The sequence below is a fragment of the Muntiacus reevesi genome, chromosome 2, assembly GCF_963930625.1.
Source record: "Muntiacus reevesi chromosome 2, mMunRee1.1, whole genome shotgun sequence".
NCBI classification, from domain to species: Eukaryota; Metazoa; Chordata; class Mammalia; order Artiodactyla; family Cervidae; genus Muntiacus; species Muntiacus reevesi.
The window spans coordinates 182,244,351-182,261,418 of record NC_089250.1 but is presented as its reverse complement, the minus strand read 5'-3'; the positions used below and the strand labels follow the sequence as shown (position 1 = coordinate 182,261,418).

Sequence of the window (17,068 nt, the reverse complement as noted above, 5' to 3'; positions counted from 1 at the left end):
CATCAGCAATCACTTCCCATGCCCCCCTCTCCCCTCAGCCCCTGGCAACCACCAATCTGCTTTCTGTCTGAAGATTTCATGTAAATGGAATCAAACAGTAAGGCATTTTTGCCTATCTTCTTACACCCGGTGGAATGTTTTCAAGGTTCATCCATGTCGAAGCATGTACATTTCATTCCATTTTAAGGCTGAATAATATTCTATTACATGGACCACGATTTGTTCATCCACTCGTCAGTTGCTGGACACGGGTTGTTTCCACACATCTGTGCACAAGCATTTGAGGACCTTTCTTCAGTTCTTCCGGGTGGATACAAAGCAGTGGGATTCGCTGGGTCACAGGTGACCCTGTGTTTAACCTTTTGAGGAAACGACCAGGCCTGCTTTCCTTGGAGGCCACACCGTCTAATGTTCCTACTAGCAACCGGGATGAGGGCTCCAATTTCTCCACGTCCTCACCAACACCTGGGTTCTGTGTTTCAGCTGCAACTCAGACTATCGAGGACCTTGTGGTCCAGTTATCAGGGGCTCCTTGTCCACAGCCAGCAGGCAGGTGCCTGGAGAACCCAGGGAAGTCCTGAGGCCAGAGTGGTGGTGGGAAGGTCCAACTCCCCCGCTGGCTGGGTGTGCGGGGTGAGGGCCTGCCGGGCGCCCTCCTGGGCGCCACCAGTGATGCCCCTCTTTGCCTCCACAGCCTCCAGAGCAACAGGATCAGGGACGACGGCGCCAGGTCCATGGCTGAGGCCTTGGCCGCCAACCGGATCCTCTGTGTGCTTCAGTGAGTGGTGTGCTGGCTGGCAGGGACAGTTCCTCTCCTCTCCTCTCCTCTCCTCCCCGAGGGCCTGTTTCCCGCACAGAGGGGTGGATGGGACAAGGCCCCGAGGCTTGCTGAGCCATCTGCATGGCCCCTGGGAAACCTGACCTCTACTGCTTTTCCGGAGAACGGGTGTTGGGGCAATAATTACAAACACAGCCTCCCGCCAACATGGGAAATCCTCTTCACAAATGCAGAAAAGTACGAAACTGCTTAATTACCGGAGTAAGCACTCAGCTAGCCTGCAGTGAGCATCTAAGGTGATCCGCCAGTGGGACGGCAAAGACAGAAAGGAATCTCACCCTTGCCTGCAGCCGAGCAGACACAACCCTTTACATGTGGGTTTTCAAGAAAAACTACAGCTTGTCCTCAAACAAGAGAACTGGAATAGCAATGTTTGTCATACTTAGTTTATCCTAAATTTGCCTGTTGTCCGGGAGGGGGAGCCGTCTGTGCCTGCCTCCTGCCTTCAGGCCGAGGAAAATGAAAACTCCTGTCTTTACACAAGCAGGCACTTAGAGCAGATCAGGTGTTCTCTTCCTTGATGCACAGGGTTCAAAGAGGTGGCGCAGAGGCCCTTACCCAAGACATTCCTGGGCTACAAGTCTGGCAAGAAGCTAGCTTCTATTAATAGCTCTTAAAAAGATTTACATACTCTCAAAGGGACAGGGAAAGGATTTATAATCCCTAGTTTCCTCAAGGAAACTACAGGAGGGGAGGGTTTTTTCTCCCCCTGCTCTTTTGGAACCAAGGAAAGTTCCATTTTGTTTAGATTGTAGTTAGCCTCACACAGATGAGGTCCTGGCCTGCCTGTCCTTCTAGGATGAATGCAGGGTTCCTCCTGTAGCGTCTTCCTCCTCCAGATTTAGTGTAGGAGGAAGCAGCAGATGAGGAGCCTAAGCCAGGGTCTGCCCTCAAGAGGACTGCAGGGCTGGGGGGCAGGCTGCAGGTTGGTCTGAATGGAGGCAGTCTGCTGAGTGTTGAGAAGGCTGGACAGGTGAGGGGCCAGTGGGCCTCGTATGTAGAAGTCTTCAGAAAGTCTCCAGTTTGGAGGTTGATGGATATTAACAGTGTTCACTGGTCACTGCTTTCTGGCCCCTCAAGGGAAGGCCCAGCTGCCCCTGCCTCTTTTTGTTGTTTAGTTGCTAAGTCATGTCTGACTCTTTTGAGACCCCATAGACTATAGCCCGCCAGGCTCCTCTGTCCATGGGATTCTTCAGGCAAGAATACTGGAGTGGGTTGCCATGCCCTTCTCCAGGGGATCTTCCTGACCCAGGGATCGCATCTGCGTTCCTGCATTGGCAGCCGGGTTCTTTACAACTCAGCCACCAGGGAAGCCCCGCCTGTAGCCTCTTACTCTTCACATAACTCCATCAGTCTATTAGCAACATTTTGGCAACAATCCAAGGACCTTTCCTGGAAACCCCTTCCCCATGCTGCAGTAAACTTGAACCAGACTGTCCTTGGCCTGGGAACGCCTGTGGCCAGCTTTACTGAAGGACCCCTCTCCTTCAGCCTGCAGAAGAACTCCATCGGGCCAGTGGGAACCCAGCAGATGGCAGATGCCCTGAAGCAAAACAAGAGTCTGAAGGAGCTCATGTGAGAAATGCAGAAGGGCCAAACTGGTACCCTTCATGTCTGGCACAATGCCCAGCTTATCACAAATATTTGTGAGCATGGGGTGGGTAGATGAATGGATGGATGATGGATGGCTCAGTGGGTAGATGGATGGATGAAAGGATGGGTGAATGGGTGGGTGGATGAGTCAGTAAATGGATGGATAGATGGATGGGTGGGTGAGCAGATGGATGAATGAATGATTGAATGAGTGGGTACTAGATAGCTGGCTTTGGACTCCAAAACCCTAAGCCAGGAGAATGGAGATCCAGATTCCCAGGAAGGAGTGAGCTCCAGCTGTCTCAGGCTCACCGTGACTGCCACCTTTATACAAAGATCACAAATGCCTCTCGCTGAAGGGTTGGCTCTGCCCCCATCAAGGAGTCGAGAAGGACACTGCTACCTTGATCTCTTACAAAGGCCACCTGCCAGCCGGCTTCAGGCAGAAGAAACTGTGTACTGGGCACCCTTGAGACCAGAGACAGCCCTTCCCTGGAGGGCTCTCGGACTCTGACCCCTCCTGGCCTCACCCCACCCGGCTGCTCCACCCATGTCTCCTCTCCTGCAGGTTCTCCAGCAACAGCATTGGCGATGGAGGTGCCAAGGCCCTGGCGGAGGCCCTGATGGTGAACCAGGGCCTGAAGAGCCTGGAGTGAGTCCCCAGGGGGTGGCTGTGGGCAGAGGTTAATTCCCCGCCCAGGGTTCCCTGGCCAGCAGGGGGTGGGTCTTGGTGGAGGGCTGTCAGTCAGAACCCACCAGCCCGCGAGCCGGGCACTCTGTGCTCTGAACGTCTCTCCCTCCAGCCCACCCGGCCAGCTGCCTCTCCTTGGACAGTAGGTTGGTGTTGGTTCTGGAGTTCTCAGAGTGACAAGCGCCGAGTGCCCTTTAGAAGCTGGCCTAGGTGGCTGTGGAGGGGCTGGCTCCGGGGGCTATGGGGAGGGGGGTGGGGACACCTGGCTATGCCGCTTTCTCTGGGGACTGCAGACACACGTCCCCTCGGAAGCCATGCGGAGGCGCCCAAATCGAGGCAATGTCTAAACTCTGGCACTGGTGGTGCTGGACCCACCTGCCCTCAGCTGGCAGGGGCTGGACTGACTCAGCTGGCAGAGGAATGAGGAATGGGGAGGGCACGGGGGTGGCACAGGGCCCCCAGCCCCCTGCTGGCCTCAGTGCCATGACCCCGGCTGGACTGCCCCCGGGTCCTGAGGCGGCCACGCCCAGGGCACCCTGTCCTCTGTCCGCAGCCTGCAGAGCAACTCCATCAGTGACCCGGGAGTAGCAGCGCTGATGGGGGCCCTCTGCACCAACCAGACGCTCCTCAGCCTCAAGTAAGCCCCGCCCTTCCCTCCGTTCCTTGACTGGGGGTCTGAAGGGACTCTGGGACGTGGAGGGAAAGGCTGGTGCTGAGAAGCCCCCACTCCCACCCCCACCCCAAGGGCCTTGGAGGGGAAGAGCTGCGGTTGGGCAGCTTGGCACTGGAGCCCGACCGCCTGCGCCCCCACTCACGGGGACAGGGGGAGGGGGGCAGCCTCAGCAGGCGGGTCTGCCACCCCCTTCCTGAGGGCAAGCCTGCAGACACCCAAGCATGCCAGCCTGCCTCTCCCCTCACACCTCTGAGGTCCTGGCATCTTATCCTCTTCCTCTTGGACTGTCTGTCCTCCTGTGGACAGTCCCGGGACAGGGGAACACGTGGATGGCAAGCCTTGCGCGGGTGCTTCCTGGAGCAGGCTCTTCCCGCCTCCACCCAGGGTCCACCTGGGGTTCCTGGCTTCTAAACAGCCTGAGCACCTGGATGCCATGCCACCCACCCCCCGACCCCACCAAAGGCCTCCTGTGTCCATCAGCAGCTCAGGGTCATCTCTTTCCTCAGCCTTCGAGAAAATTCCATCAGCCCGGAGGGAGCCCAGGATCTGGCACATGCTCTCCGCACCAACAGCACCCTGAAGAGTCTGGAGTACGTGAGAGGGCAGGCGGGGCTTCCTAAGGCTCCCTATGCCCCCGGGGGCCCTGCCCACCCTGAGCTGGGAGCTGACGGGCGGACCCTTGGGAGAAGGACGTGGTTGGGGGGGTGGCCGGGAGGCCTGGCGGTGACCCTGACACAAGTCCCCCTCTGATGCCGCGAAGTACCCAAGGATGGAGTGAGTGGTGACAGTCACCCTGCCCTGAGCCCGCGCCCCTGCAACAATATAGGAGCAAGGCGGGGGGGGGGGGGGGTGGTCCCCAGCACAGGGGCAGGAGTGAGTGAGTCACCAGCCAGCTCTGCCACCTCCTGGCAGGTGACCAGGGATGGAGGCCCACCAAGCAGAGCCTGCCCCCTGCCCACCCCCAGGACATGTGGCAGGCGCGGCGCCCGGGAGCACATTCAAGTGCCCTGAGAGCCTGAGCCCGGCAATCCCAGCGGACAGGACACAGCCCTGGGGTGGGGCTGGGGATAGGGGAGTGGTCTGGATCCCCAGGGAGCAAGGATGGGGGCTGCACTGCTGGCTCCGGCTCACTTGCCCGCTCCCCTCTGCCCAGCCTGACAGCCAACCTACTCCACGACCAGGGTGCCCAGGCCATCGCAGAGGCAGTGAGAGAAAACCACGCCCTCACATCCCTTCAGTGAGTCCATGGCATGCCCAGCTGGCCTGTCCTCCCAGAGCTGCAGGGCCCCACTCAAACCAGGGGAGGCAGGAGGTCAAGTCGGGCTCAGGGTCCCCGCCCCCGGCACGGCCTCAGCAGGTTGTGCCCGGCTCCCTGCTCTAATTCCTGGGCCCAATCCATGCAGAGGCCAGTGGTGGGAGGTGGGCGCTGTGTCACATGCTCCACGTGGGGGCCCCCCTCCACTAGCCGGAGTGCACGCTGACCCCCTTGGACCAGCCTGGGGGAGGGCTGCAGGAGCTCTGCCCACCCTGGCCCGAAGCTCTCAGGACCTCCTGGCTCTGCCCTGGGCCACGTGGTCATGTGTGTGTGTGTGTCTGCCCAGCCTGCAGTGGAACTTCATCCAGGCCGGTGCTGCCAAGGCCCTGGGACAAGCACTACAGCTCAACACGAGCCTGACCAGCCTCGAGTAAGTGGGGCCTCCGAGCGGGTGGGAGGCGCAGAGTCAGTCACCCTGCTGCCCACCGGTTCTCCTGCCCTCAGCACACAGCCTCCTCGGCTCTAGGGCCAGAGAGCATGTTTCCATCTGACTTGGTGTTGTGTGTGTATATATATATATATATATTTTTTTTTTTTAAACAAAATAACAGCTTTGCTGAGATATAATCCACTCTTTAAGGTGTACAAATCACTGGTTTCTCATATATTCACAGAGCTGGGCAACCATCACTAAAATCAATTTTTGAACACTTCAGTCACCCCACGAAAAACCTCACGCTTATCAGCACTCACTCCTCACTTCCTCCCCAGTCCCCCAGTCCTGACAAACATTAATCTACAGTCTCTATGGATTTGGTTATTCTGGACATTTCACAAAATTTAAGTCATAGAATATGTGACCTTTCTGACTCACGTCTGTCATTTAGTGTAATGGTGTCAAGGTCCAGCCACACTGTAGCATGTATCAGGGCTTCATTCCTTTTTACAAGTGAATAATACTCCACTGCACGGACAGACATGATGCTTATCCACTCACCCGCTGATGAACATTTGGCTTGCTTCCACTTCTGGACTATCACGAGTAACACTGCTGTGAACGTTCATACACAAGTTTCTGCGTGTGGATACATGCTTTTAATTCTCTCTCGTGCACGCCTGGGAGCAGAACTGCTGAGTAAGGTGCGCACTCTGTGTTTACCTTTGAGCTTCACCTGCTTTTCATGTTCCCACAGCTTCCGATATACACCCTGTCTGGCAGGTCCTTCCGTTTGGCTCTGAACATGCTATTCCTCAGGGTCCTGTCCTGGGTCATCTTCCCCTGAATGATGTCTCTTTCTCGAAGCTCCTCCTCACCCAGGGCTCCAATTCCCTTCGAAGTCCTGGAGGTGCCCACATCTACAGCTCAGACCACTCTCTTGAGTTTCAGACCCCCGTGTTCACTGACCACTCCACTTCCCCCGGAATGGACCCGGTTTACCTCCCCCACAAGCCTGCTTCTTGGTTCCTCACTGTGTGAGGGGTTCTGGCCACCAACTGTGCAAGCTAGAAACATCACCGTCCTTCTCACCTCCCACCACAGCCCATCTCCAAGTCCTGTCGCTTCTCCTCCCAACGTTCCACCCAGCCCCCTCCACCCATACGGCCACTGTCCAGACCACTAGCATCACTCACCTGCATCACCGCTGCGGCCTCCACATCCAGTCCCTCCTCTCACACTGCTGGCCAAAGCTCTCTCCCAAACGTCAGTCTGTCCCCATCCTGAACAAGTTTAACTGGCTGCCCAGTGCCTGCAGAGTGGAGTCCAGCCTTCAGTGTGGCTCCCACGGCCCTGAAGTCCTGCTTCCTCTGCACCCTTGGGGCCTCACTCCACACCCCAGCAACTTGACCCAATTTCTCTGGGTTCCTTGGATGTGCCAGGCCCGCCCCCATCTCTCACCCGCGGGCTTGTCTAGACCTATTTCTGCCAAGCAGCCTCTGTGACCACGCTGGGTAGGGCACCTCACACTTGGTGACTCTCATCTCACAGGTTCCCCCACCTGAGTTCCAAGAGGCCAGGATTGGGCTTACTGGTCCCCAAGGCACTTAAATGTTTGCTAAAATTGTCAATGCAAACTGCTCCCTCAAACGTACCAATGTCCACTTGAACTAAACTCTTAGTCATTTTATTGCTCCAGAGCCTGCCACTTTCCTCCAGTGTGGAAGGAAAAGAGAAAAAACCAAAAAAAGCTGTAAAACACTAACCAGCAAGAATGGCTTGAGGACTGAGGGCTTTGATTTTCGGGATGGCTTTGAAAATCACACCAGTTTCTTTTGCACAGTATTCCCATGTGTCCATTTCTGTTTTGCCTAATGGTCTAGACTCATGCAGACTCCAGATCACTATGCACAGTCATTAGGCGGCCATGGGGCAGTGGCCACACAGGAGGTGCAATGATCCTCAGAGATCATCTACTATGGGCTGTGTGCTCTGATTTAAATCTAGAAGGTCCAAGCTCAGCACGTCCTGCCAGAGCACTGGCTCGGGTCCTGTGCACCCAGGGGTCAGGCTCTGCGTTCAGTTTACAGGAGAACGCCATCGGGGATGAAGGTGCCTCTGCGGTGGCCAGCGCGCTGAAGGTGAACACAGCCCTCACTGCTCTCTAGTAAGTCCTGACGTGCACGGCAGCCCAGGAAGCTGGCCCTTAGCCATCTTTCCACACTAAACATCCGTGTTTCCCAGGCAAGGCAGGTGGGTTTGATTTTCTTAATATTAGTGATTAGGACATCAGACATCTAAAAAATAAGAACTAGGGGTTCCGGGGTTGTCCCCCAAACTCTCCAGAACATCTGCACTTCCTGTGTCCAGATCTCTGCCTGGCATCAGTGTGGGCAGGAGATGCAGCATTCTCTGGACACACCACAAGCCAACAACTTTCAGCACTATTTCACCAGTTTCAGCCCTAGGTCAAGGGGGTGGTGGTGATGAAGGGTGAATGCGGATGGAGCTGGGCTGGCAGGTGTGAAGGCTGGACGCTGCTCATCTGCAATGACTGCGTCTCCTCTTACAGTCTCCAGGTGGCCTCCATTGGTGCTCCAGGGGCCCAGGCACTCGGAGAGGCCCTGGCTGTGAACAGAACCTTGGAGATTCTAGAGTAAGTATTCCAGTCTCTGGCTAGAGCCTCTTGCCCACAAAGTCAAGCTGTTGACTCAGAGTGATCATATATGGAAGGAGAACATGTCCGTGGAAACTCCGAAATCACTTCAACGCCTTCATAGAGATCAAGCAGCCCTGGCCTCTCCAGCTCCCCGTCACCCTCTTTTCCTGGGGGTCACTCGTGGGTCCTCTTCTCCTTGGCCTTGCCCAGGCTAAACATGTCCCCAGGCCATTTAGGGGCCCTGGGGAGGGGGCAGTGGCCACTGACCCAGCCTGTGAGAAGATTCGAGCTCCAGCCCAAGCTCTGTGGGGCTTGGGCGTGTCTGGTCCTCGCTGCTCCTGCAGTGCTGGGGTTCCAAGCGCATGTGCACCTCTGGGTGGAGGACTGCCTCTCTGGTCTCTGCCCCTCTCTCTTTTTTCCTTTTTTTTTGTTTTCTGCCCCTCTTTCTTTGAAATGAAAATGGAGGACGAGGGCTCCAACAGACCACCAGCTGGGGCTGGCCTCAGCCCTCCCCACGTCCTGCTCCCCAGAGCCAGTCCCTCTTCTGTGCCCAGGAGTGAGGGAGCAGCAACCTCACCCCCACGGTTGCTGAGTCCACACTGCCTCCACCCAGGCACCCACGCTCACCTGAAGGGGTGCCGGGCTCCCCTCTCAGCTGTCACTGTGTCTGAGATTGTGCCTCAGGGTTCCCGCCTTTCTTAACAGCTTAAGAGGAAACACCATCGAGGTGGCTGGAGCCAAAGCCCTGGCAAATGCACTCAAGGTCAATTCCAGTCTCCGGAGACTCAAGTGAGTGGCTGCACAGACCTACTTGCGCCTCAGAGCAGCCAGCTTCTCTTCTGGACTCTCCCTGTAGCATACTGCTTGCTTTCTGCCATAGCTGCTCCCTTTTCAAAATACAAATAGCTGACACTATAGTCATTAAGTCAGTATTGTGGATGGGTTTGTTCCCTTTCGCATTTTCAATCATACGTCCTCTGTGGCACCTGCACGAGACGACCTGGCTGCTTGCAGACTTGGGTCTCGGGGTTAAATGCCACTTGGCTGTTGCTATGGCAGCTGTGGACCAATGAAGCCCAGACGGGTCCCTCCAAGAGAGTGCCGTTCTGCTTCTTGGGCATGTCCTTCTGTCCTGAAGGGCTCACTGTGGCATCTCCATCTCTTCTCTGCCTAGTCTTCAAGAGAACTCCTTGGGAATGGAGGGGGCGATATGTGTTGCCACTGCACTGTCTGGAAACCATGGGCTCCGGCACATCAAGTGAGTGGGGCTCAGCGGCACCTGCCCTTTCCCACCAGCTTGGTTCACCCTTAGAAGTGCTTCCAGGTCAGGCCCTGCCTCCCCTCAGAACCTCGAAGCCAGCTGACCCCAGTCCCCCAGTAGCTCCACAAGGAACTCCGTATAGAAGAGGGCCATTTGGAGCCTCGTCCATGGGAGGGACAGTGGAAGCATGCAAGTTTCACCTGGGCTTAGCATTTCAGGTATTGACCACCTGCTCCTTACTGATGAGGACCTTCAGGCCTCCAGCCAGTTTCTCAAGCCCTGTCCTGATCCTTCTCTTCCAGTCTCCAGGGAAACCACATTGGAGAGTCTGGTGCCAGGATGATCTCGGAGGCTATCAAGACAAACGCTCCCTTGTGCACTGTGGAAATGTGAGCAAAACAAGTTCTTGGTGGATCCGGTAGACACATAGCTGAAAACTTTCCAACAAAAGGACCATTTCTCAAGAGTGCCTTCCTGCGGTCTGGGAATGATGCTGACCCACAAGAGTGCTGGTCTTCTGCAAGGAAGCAGGAAAGGAGCTGCCAGAGGATACGAGCCCCTCTCCTGGTCCAGGGTCAGTCCAGGCAGGGGAGAGATGGACACTCCGCTACAGCACGGAGAACAGATGGTCTTCTGCCAAGGGACTCAGGGACGGGACTCAGAGCTCAGCAAGAAGCCAGTCAGTGCCTATTTATGTCCTGGGGTCTTTAATGTGCCCCTACCTTTTCTTATCATGACTTCCCTGGATAAAATCACTCCCTCACTCTGAAATGAACTGCCATCTTCAAGCCCATGAAGAGTGTCAATTTGGCATCAGTGACAGAGGGAACATCTTTTTTCAAGAAGAAAAGGCTACAGGAGTATAATCTTTAGAGTCATATGGAAAAATTAGGAAAAAAATTTTGAAGAGAAAGGCTTTAATTATAGGATTCTGGAGCAAAGACAAAAAAAGTTCTCCAAGGTTTCTGTCATCTTTCACTCATTACAAAGTCTCTCAAAGACAGAGATTATGTCCACTGTATGTCACTTGGAATCTGGCATGGTAGTTATCAATAGCATGTTAAATATCGATGTCTTCATACTTTCTGTATTAGGTTCCCCAAAGCACTTCTACATCTACAGCTTCCCCATGAGGACAAGACAGTCGAGCTTCCACATGCCATAAACTCCCTCAGATGCCTTTCAGTGTTTGAAGGAAAACTATTCCAAATGAACATCAGGGGTTCTTCAACTACATAACCAAGGAAAATGGTTATGGAAGTTATAATTATCATTTTAAAACCTGAACAGTAACTATTGTTCCAAATGTTTCTTTAAAAATGAGTATTTGGGTAAGAAACATCATTGGATGATATAACCATGAATGAAATCCTACTAAGAAAGAAAATCATACCATCTCTGAATATTACCCCACAGAGAGGTATTTACAAAGGTTCCATAAAAATGGAGACATCTTGGGGACTTCCTTGGCATTCCAGAGGTTAAGACTCTGTGCTCCCAATACAGGGGGCATGGGTTAGGTCTCTGGTCGAGGAAACTGAGATTCCACAAGCTAAAAAAAAAGAAAAGAATATGCTGGTATAGTATATTGTTTTTTTTAGTGGAGACATTTTGCAAATGTCACCTTGTCAAAGTGATGAAACTCCACATCACTGATGATGGGAAGAATGGACACCCTGTGCCCTCAGTGTGATGGCTGAGGAGGACACGTCACTGATGTACTATTCCTGCCAGAAGTGTTTACCTGAATCTAATCATGAAGGAACAGTCAGACAAAATCCAAATTGAGGGGTAGTCTGGGAAAAACTAGCATGACCTCTTAAAAATAATCAACATCATGAAAAATACAAAAAGGCTGGGACTGTTTTATTATTAAAGAGTCTTAACAACTTAAGAGCTTTGATTGGATCCAAGACTAGAGGGGAAAGAATCAGCTATAAATAACATTATTTGGAAGGCTGGGAAATTTGGTCTTAAGTCTTAAATAATCTTCAATAGATTACTGGTTCTGAAAGGTATTTTTTCTGGGTATAGAATTCCAGGATGATAGTCTTTTCTTTCAGCACTTTCAAGAGGTTGCTATATTGTCTTCTGGTTTGCACTGTTTCTGGCTGAGTTGAGAACGTGGCGGACAAGAGTCACAGCAGTCAAATGCTGGAGACAGCTGTGCCTTGCAGGAAACTACCACTGGAGAAACCTCAGGGGTCAAAATGTGCTCTCCAGGGATCTCAACACAAGCCACACTAGAATTGGAAGGAGAGCCCCCTCCCTCCTCCAAAGTCTCTCAAGCATCCTACTGACCATGCTTAACATGATGCTGTTGTTCAGTCACCAAGTTGTGTCCAATTCTTTGCGACCCCATAGACTGCAGCATGGCAGACCTCCCTGTCCCTCACCATCTCCCAGAGTTTGCCCAAGTTCATGTCCATTGAATTCGTGATGCCATCCAACCATCTCATCTTCTGTTGCCCCCTTCTGCCCTCAAGCAGGGTTGACAAGCAACAGCTTCACTAGCATACAGCACCCCAAAAGGTGAATTTGAAGCTGAGGCAATAAATGGATAACCAACACAATGGGACTTGGGGGGTCATTTTTGTATTCCATGTTGGACAAACATGCCCTGTGTCTCCAGGGTCAGCAATGTTTTCTTCTGCAGTGTCTAATCTGCTCTTAGTTTCCCTCTTGGCTTTTAAACCTCCAGCAGCTCTGAAAGTCTAGAGACTTTCCATCTTCCACATCTCACAGCCTGCTCATGCTTTCCTGTTGTCTGAATATATGGAATACAGTCAGAATTGTCTGTCCTTTTCCACTAATTGACTGGCCTTTCTGGGTCATTTCTTGACTTTTCTTACACCTTGTAATTTTTGATACCAGACATTGAAAACTTTCTCTTGTTGGGGACTGATGATTTTTCGTATTTCTTAAAATAGTCTTGAGCTTCATTCTGGGACACAATTACCTAGAAACAGTTGGACACATCATCTGTGACTTGGGCAGGGTTCCCATGTTAAAGCCCATCAGAAGAAAGATCACATGAGGGAAACAAATATATTTTTTGCTTTTTAAAACTGAAGTCAGGTCAGATTCAGCTAAACCACAGCTGTAACATCCAAGAAGATGCGACTTGTGCTTAAAAGCCATGGCTTCCAAGTAGGTTCACGTGACTCCCAGCACACTTACTCCCCAGTCAGCTCATCAAAGATGGGATAGCTCAAATTATTGGTGAGTTAATTGAACACTGAATGTTTACCAAAAAAAGAGTAATCTCTTATGTAAAATTTAGGGAAAGACAGAAAAAAAGCCTCCTACAATTCACATGTCCAGTAATAATCAATGAACTTTTCCTGAAGAAGTATTTATATGTTATAGGTACAAATAATTATACTGTCAAATAAAACTTAATAGTATAAAAATATGGTGTAAAATACATTTATTGAGATAAAGAAGAACTTCCCAAGTCTTCTGATTTTATAATTGAAAAGTAAACGAAAACTCCTCTGTGCTTGTTCTGTGTATTAACAAAACCAAAGCAAAGCAAAATCCACATACCTGTCACTTCTTGCTTCACAAAAGGGAAATTCTTCTAGTGCTATTCTATTAAATTCAATATGGTTTATTTTTTTAAGTCAGAAACCTGAATACGTACCAATACTTTTCCCTTAATTTCCTCCTTCCTATGGAGGAACATCAGCCTTCTGGGAGAAAATGAAGTGTGCATGACCTGAAGCATCTCTCTGTTGCCTGATCTTCAAGGAAAGCTGGTTTTCATATGAATTAGCTACTTTCTTTCAGAAAACTTTAGTTAGTAAAATACATTTAAAGCTTGGTATTGTGAATGTGCAGAAGAAGGAAAATAAGACTACAGAGTGAATTAAAGCCTAGACTCAAAAAATGATACAACGTAAATGTACTGATTGCCCTATAGTTCCTGAAATGAGTCCTGTGCCCAGTTTAAGCCCCGAGTCTGGGAAGGTCCCACTGACTTTTAGAGAAAAAGTGTGACAAACATTAACAGCCAAGACTTACACGGTGTTGGCTGTTATTTCTCAAAAGTTTTTGCCCTGTGGATGTGAATCACTAGGAACACATGCATTTCCCAAGTTTTAGGAGAGAGAAAAGGCCAAAAAAAAAAAAAAATCCTCTGTGGGGCTGGCTCCGGTTCCTGTTTAAGCTTTGGAATGTGTGAGCAACACCCAGGAAACTAAACCAGAAAGAGGCTTTGCTTCATTAATAACAAGTCCAGCTGGCTTATCCAACAAATGCCTCTTTTCTTCTGCCTCCTCAATTTCCCCTTTCCCTACAAATCTGAGGGTTTTAATCTGCCTAGGTCCCTTGGCAAGAAGGTCAGAAGTCACTGTCACTCTCATCCAGGGGCTCAGGTTTCCGGCCTCTTCGATTGGGCTTAGCTGGTGAGAGCGCCACGCTCTCATCTTCCAGGTCGTCATCTTCTTCATCATCCTCCATGTCAGTCTCACTGTCCTCCAAGTCTTCCTGCAGAGGAGACAGGGAGTACAGCTGAGGGGTCCCTTTGGTTGCTGATGTCGTGTCAGCAAAGACCCTACCTTGCTTTTTCACTAGCAGCTCAATAACCAGCAAAACCTGTGTGAAGGGAGAGCTTGGAAGAGAAACAGTGAGACTGTGGGGCATAGGAACAGGGCCAGGGTCTACAGACTGCTGGCTGGGATAGTAACACATGCATAAGTGTGTCCTTAAACAGCCGCATCTGAGCTGAGGCTGGTGCTGCAGGTGGTTTTCCTGCTTGTCTCAGGAGCAGCATGGATCCACTTGGAAAGACCCAGAGCTCCCTCCACATACCCCCCATCACAGAAGGCAGCCAGGAGGACAGGGGCTTGGAGAGAGGGAGGGGGGCTTACTTTGGCTTTTGGATGGAAAGCCACTCAAAAAATGTGTGTAAGGAGCAAACTAAAAGAATCATTCTCTCTCTCTCATCATCTAGATGAGGGTCACCAACTCAGCCAGCTTTTTCAAATTGCAGGTCCTGTACCCCTGGGGAAACCAGGATGGTCAGTCACTCTATACAGACCATTCCCACCAACGCACAATTGCCCTCTGTTTGAAAAACCACTCTAACATGTAACCTATCCTCCTCCACAGCTACTCAGTCCTGCTCTCCGTGGCCTCACAGCAAACCCGAGCCAGTTCTGAGCTCACACAGGCCCTGCTCTCTGCCCTCTCAGCACCCTCCAGCCACGCTCTCCCAGCGAGGCCCCCAAGACTGAAACAGTCAATGGACTCAGATGCTACAGGTAATTAGTTCTCCATTCCTGACCCGAACACCAGACTGCTCCCCCACCGAGACCCTCTTCTGTGCTCGCCCCCCTCACTCTCAAATCTTCTCAGCCAAGTGTGGAGACCTGCTCTCCCTCCCTGACCACTGTGATACAGAGTTGGCTCGGGCCTCTGCTCTTCCTCTCTACTGCCCTCCCCAAGCAATCATGTTCCCCCTCATGGTGGTCTTAGGGAGGTTCCCCCAAATTCAGTCTCCAGCTCAGACCTTAAGTCCAGACCTGAATACAACTGGCTTCTCAGCACTAGCGTGTGGATGCCTAGCAGGTGACTGACTCTGAGAATGACCAAACCAGACCTTCTGTCTGCTCTCTAGGCCCCGCCCTGAGGTCTGCCCCCCTTGGGGAATGAAAACTACACTTTCAGCCAATGAAGTCACAACCAGGGCATTTCTAACACTTCATGTCCAATTAACAAAACCTGATGGTTCTTAGCTTAGAAACACCACTTCTCAACAGTCTCCTGCTACCGCCACTCTCACTTCTAAATCAGACCCCTGCAAATGCCCTCCACCCAAATCCTCACAGCCCCTCCCAAGCACAACCCTCCCCCTACCACTCAGGCAGAACCCTCATCCCTGTCACTCTTTCCCCTGAACCTGCTTTATTTTTCTTACCACGATGACACTGGACGTATCTGCTTGATGACCATTAGAATATAAGCCTCATGGAGGCAGGGGATTGGTTCTGTTCACTGCTGTATTCCCCAACCCCTTACAGTGCCTGGGACGTAACCAGCACTCAACAAGGACCCGGCGAGTCAATGAGTGAACGGGTGAAGGACATACCCAAGGTGTTGCATGGAAACAGCCTCCTTGAAATTAACAAGCAGCAACAGGCACAGAGGAGACTTTAGACTACAAATAAAGTGATCGCTCAGAAAAGTAGAAAGCTATACCAATGATCAAGCAAATCATAAGAAGCGGGGCCACAGTGCTCCCCAGGCCACACTGCTGGGACCCAATCAGTGGATCTTTTGTAGAAGAATATCGGCCTAGGCTCTGTGTGAGGGTGCTAGTGTCATGCTCCAGACACACACGGCATTCACCTGGACGGAAGGTCTCTGGCTCCATCAATCCAATCACCCTTCACCTCCTGGGCCTCACAGCCCTGCCAGGGACTCAACAAAGCAGCAGGTCCAGAGCAGTGAGCGGTGCAGCCCCAACAACCGGAGCCCATTCCGTTGGCCCCCAGTCAGCTTTTCATTCAACAGCGCTGAGGGCGTCAGCAGCCTGATGTCACAGCCTCTCCGGGCCCTGGTCTCAGGAGAGCCTGCCTTCTATATCCCAAGAATGGAGCTGGTCTTGACACCAGCCCTCAACAGCAGCCCTTCTTTTCTAGGATACAGTTTAGAGGCCTGACCACCTTTCCTGTCTCGGCTCAGCATCCACCCCTCCTCCTCATTAACACAGGGACCTCTAGGTAACTCCACCACCCACTGTGGAAACCACATAAGTGGCTTCCTGCCCGGACACCGGGCGTCACTCTTGGGGGAGGTTCTCTGCTGGCCCTGAGCAGCTCACACACACACAAATGGATGAGGCGAAAAAGAAAACCAACCTGCTTCTTGGAGCTGGAATTCTTGCATTTACCTAAGAGAGCTGGTGCTGCTTCCATCTTTGGAAAGCAAGAATGGAAAGAACAATGAGAAGGAAAAAACAAAAGTAGGGCAAGCATGTTCATTTGAAAAGAAAAGAAATGAGCCATCAACAAGCAAAGACGAGAGGTCAGCTCCCTGGGAGGCCAAGCTCTGCCACAGACCCAGCAACGTGCCAGGTTGAGAAGCAGCTCCTTATACTAAACTGCTGAGATGCACTCAGCTCCTTGGTCAACCTAGGTGATGAGGCTGGCCCGGGACCACCAAGACCAGGGCTGTTCAAGGGGCTGGTGAGGACTCACGTCATCGTCTGTGTCTCCACCCTGCATTGTGCCCACGACGCGCTTGCTGGGTTGTCCTGAGAAAAAGAGAAGTGTGAAGAGAGCATGAGAACCTTGTGAGACAAGTCAGGAAGTGGGCATCAAGATCTGCTTTCCTTTAGGAAAGTGGGAAGAAGAATTCACACTAAAAAGTTGACTTAGGGAGCATCCAGCTACTCAGAAGTGTACCAGTAACAGATCTTCTGCATTTCCACTTCAGAAAAGAGGAAAAAGGTCATGAAATCTGAGCATAAGTCATGGATCGGAAAAATAAACATGCATCCTATCAATGTCCCAGGGGAAAAAATAAAATCACTGAACCCTGTTACTAGAATACATGGAGGTTGTGCTCTCTGCTGAAGAGACAAGTTCTCGCTCTGTGGGCCAATGTCACTTGTACTAGGATCCACATCTGTGCTTCCAGAAGTAAAAACAAAAG

General features: G+C 51.8%; 2 protein-coding genes across 6 annotated transcripts in view; one reads left to right on the top strand and one right to left on the bottom strand.

The window, feature by feature from the left end:
* NLRC3 (NLR family CARD domain containing 3) overlaps positions 1-12,702 on the top strand; it is a 30,128-nt gene extending 17,426 nt beyond the window's left edge. For 2 of the 3 annotated variants that reach the window (XM_065924197.1, XM_065924195.1), the window contains 12 exons: positions 695-778; positions 2,330-2,413; positions 3,000-3,083; positions 3,676-3,759; positions 4,302-4,385; positions 4,949-5,032; positions 5,397-5,480; positions 7,570-7,653; positions 8,059-8,142; positions 8,851-8,934; positions 9,320-9,403; positions 9,709-12,702. In XM_065924197.1, coding sequence (XP_065780269.1) covers positions 695-778; positions 2,330-2,413; positions 3,000-3,083; positions 3,676-3,759; positions 4,302-4,385; positions 4,949-5,032; positions 5,397-5,480; positions 7,570-7,653; positions 8,059-8,142; positions 8,851-8,934; positions 9,320-9,403; positions 9,709-9,799 — 1,015 coding nt within the window. In that variant the 3' untranslated portion in view covers positions 9,800-12,702. The remainder of the gene's footprint in view (positions 1-694; positions 779-2,329; positions 2,414-2,999; positions 3,084-3,675; positions 3,760-4,301; positions 4,386-4,948; positions 5,033-5,396; positions 5,481-7,569; positions 7,654-8,058; positions 8,143-8,850; positions 8,935-9,319; positions 9,404-9,708) is intronic. The other variant, XM_065924196.1, reaches the window with a different exon arrangement.
* Positions 12,703-12,819: 117 nt separating this feature from the next.
* CLUAP1 (clusterin associated protein 1) overlaps positions 12,820-17,068 on the bottom strand; it is a 29,954-nt gene continuing 25,705 nt past the window's right edge. For all 3 annotated transcript variants that reach the window (XM_065924200.1, XM_065924198.1, XM_065924199.1), the window contains 2 exons: positions 16,612-16,667; positions 12,820-13,897 (listed from right to left, as the gene is read on the bottom strand). In XM_065924200.1, the coding sequence (XP_065780272.1) occupies positions 13,751-13,897; positions 16,612-16,667 (203 nt within the window). In that variant the 3' untranslated portion in view covers positions 12,820-13,750. The remainder of the gene's footprint in view (positions 13,898-16,611; positions 16,668-17,068) is intronic.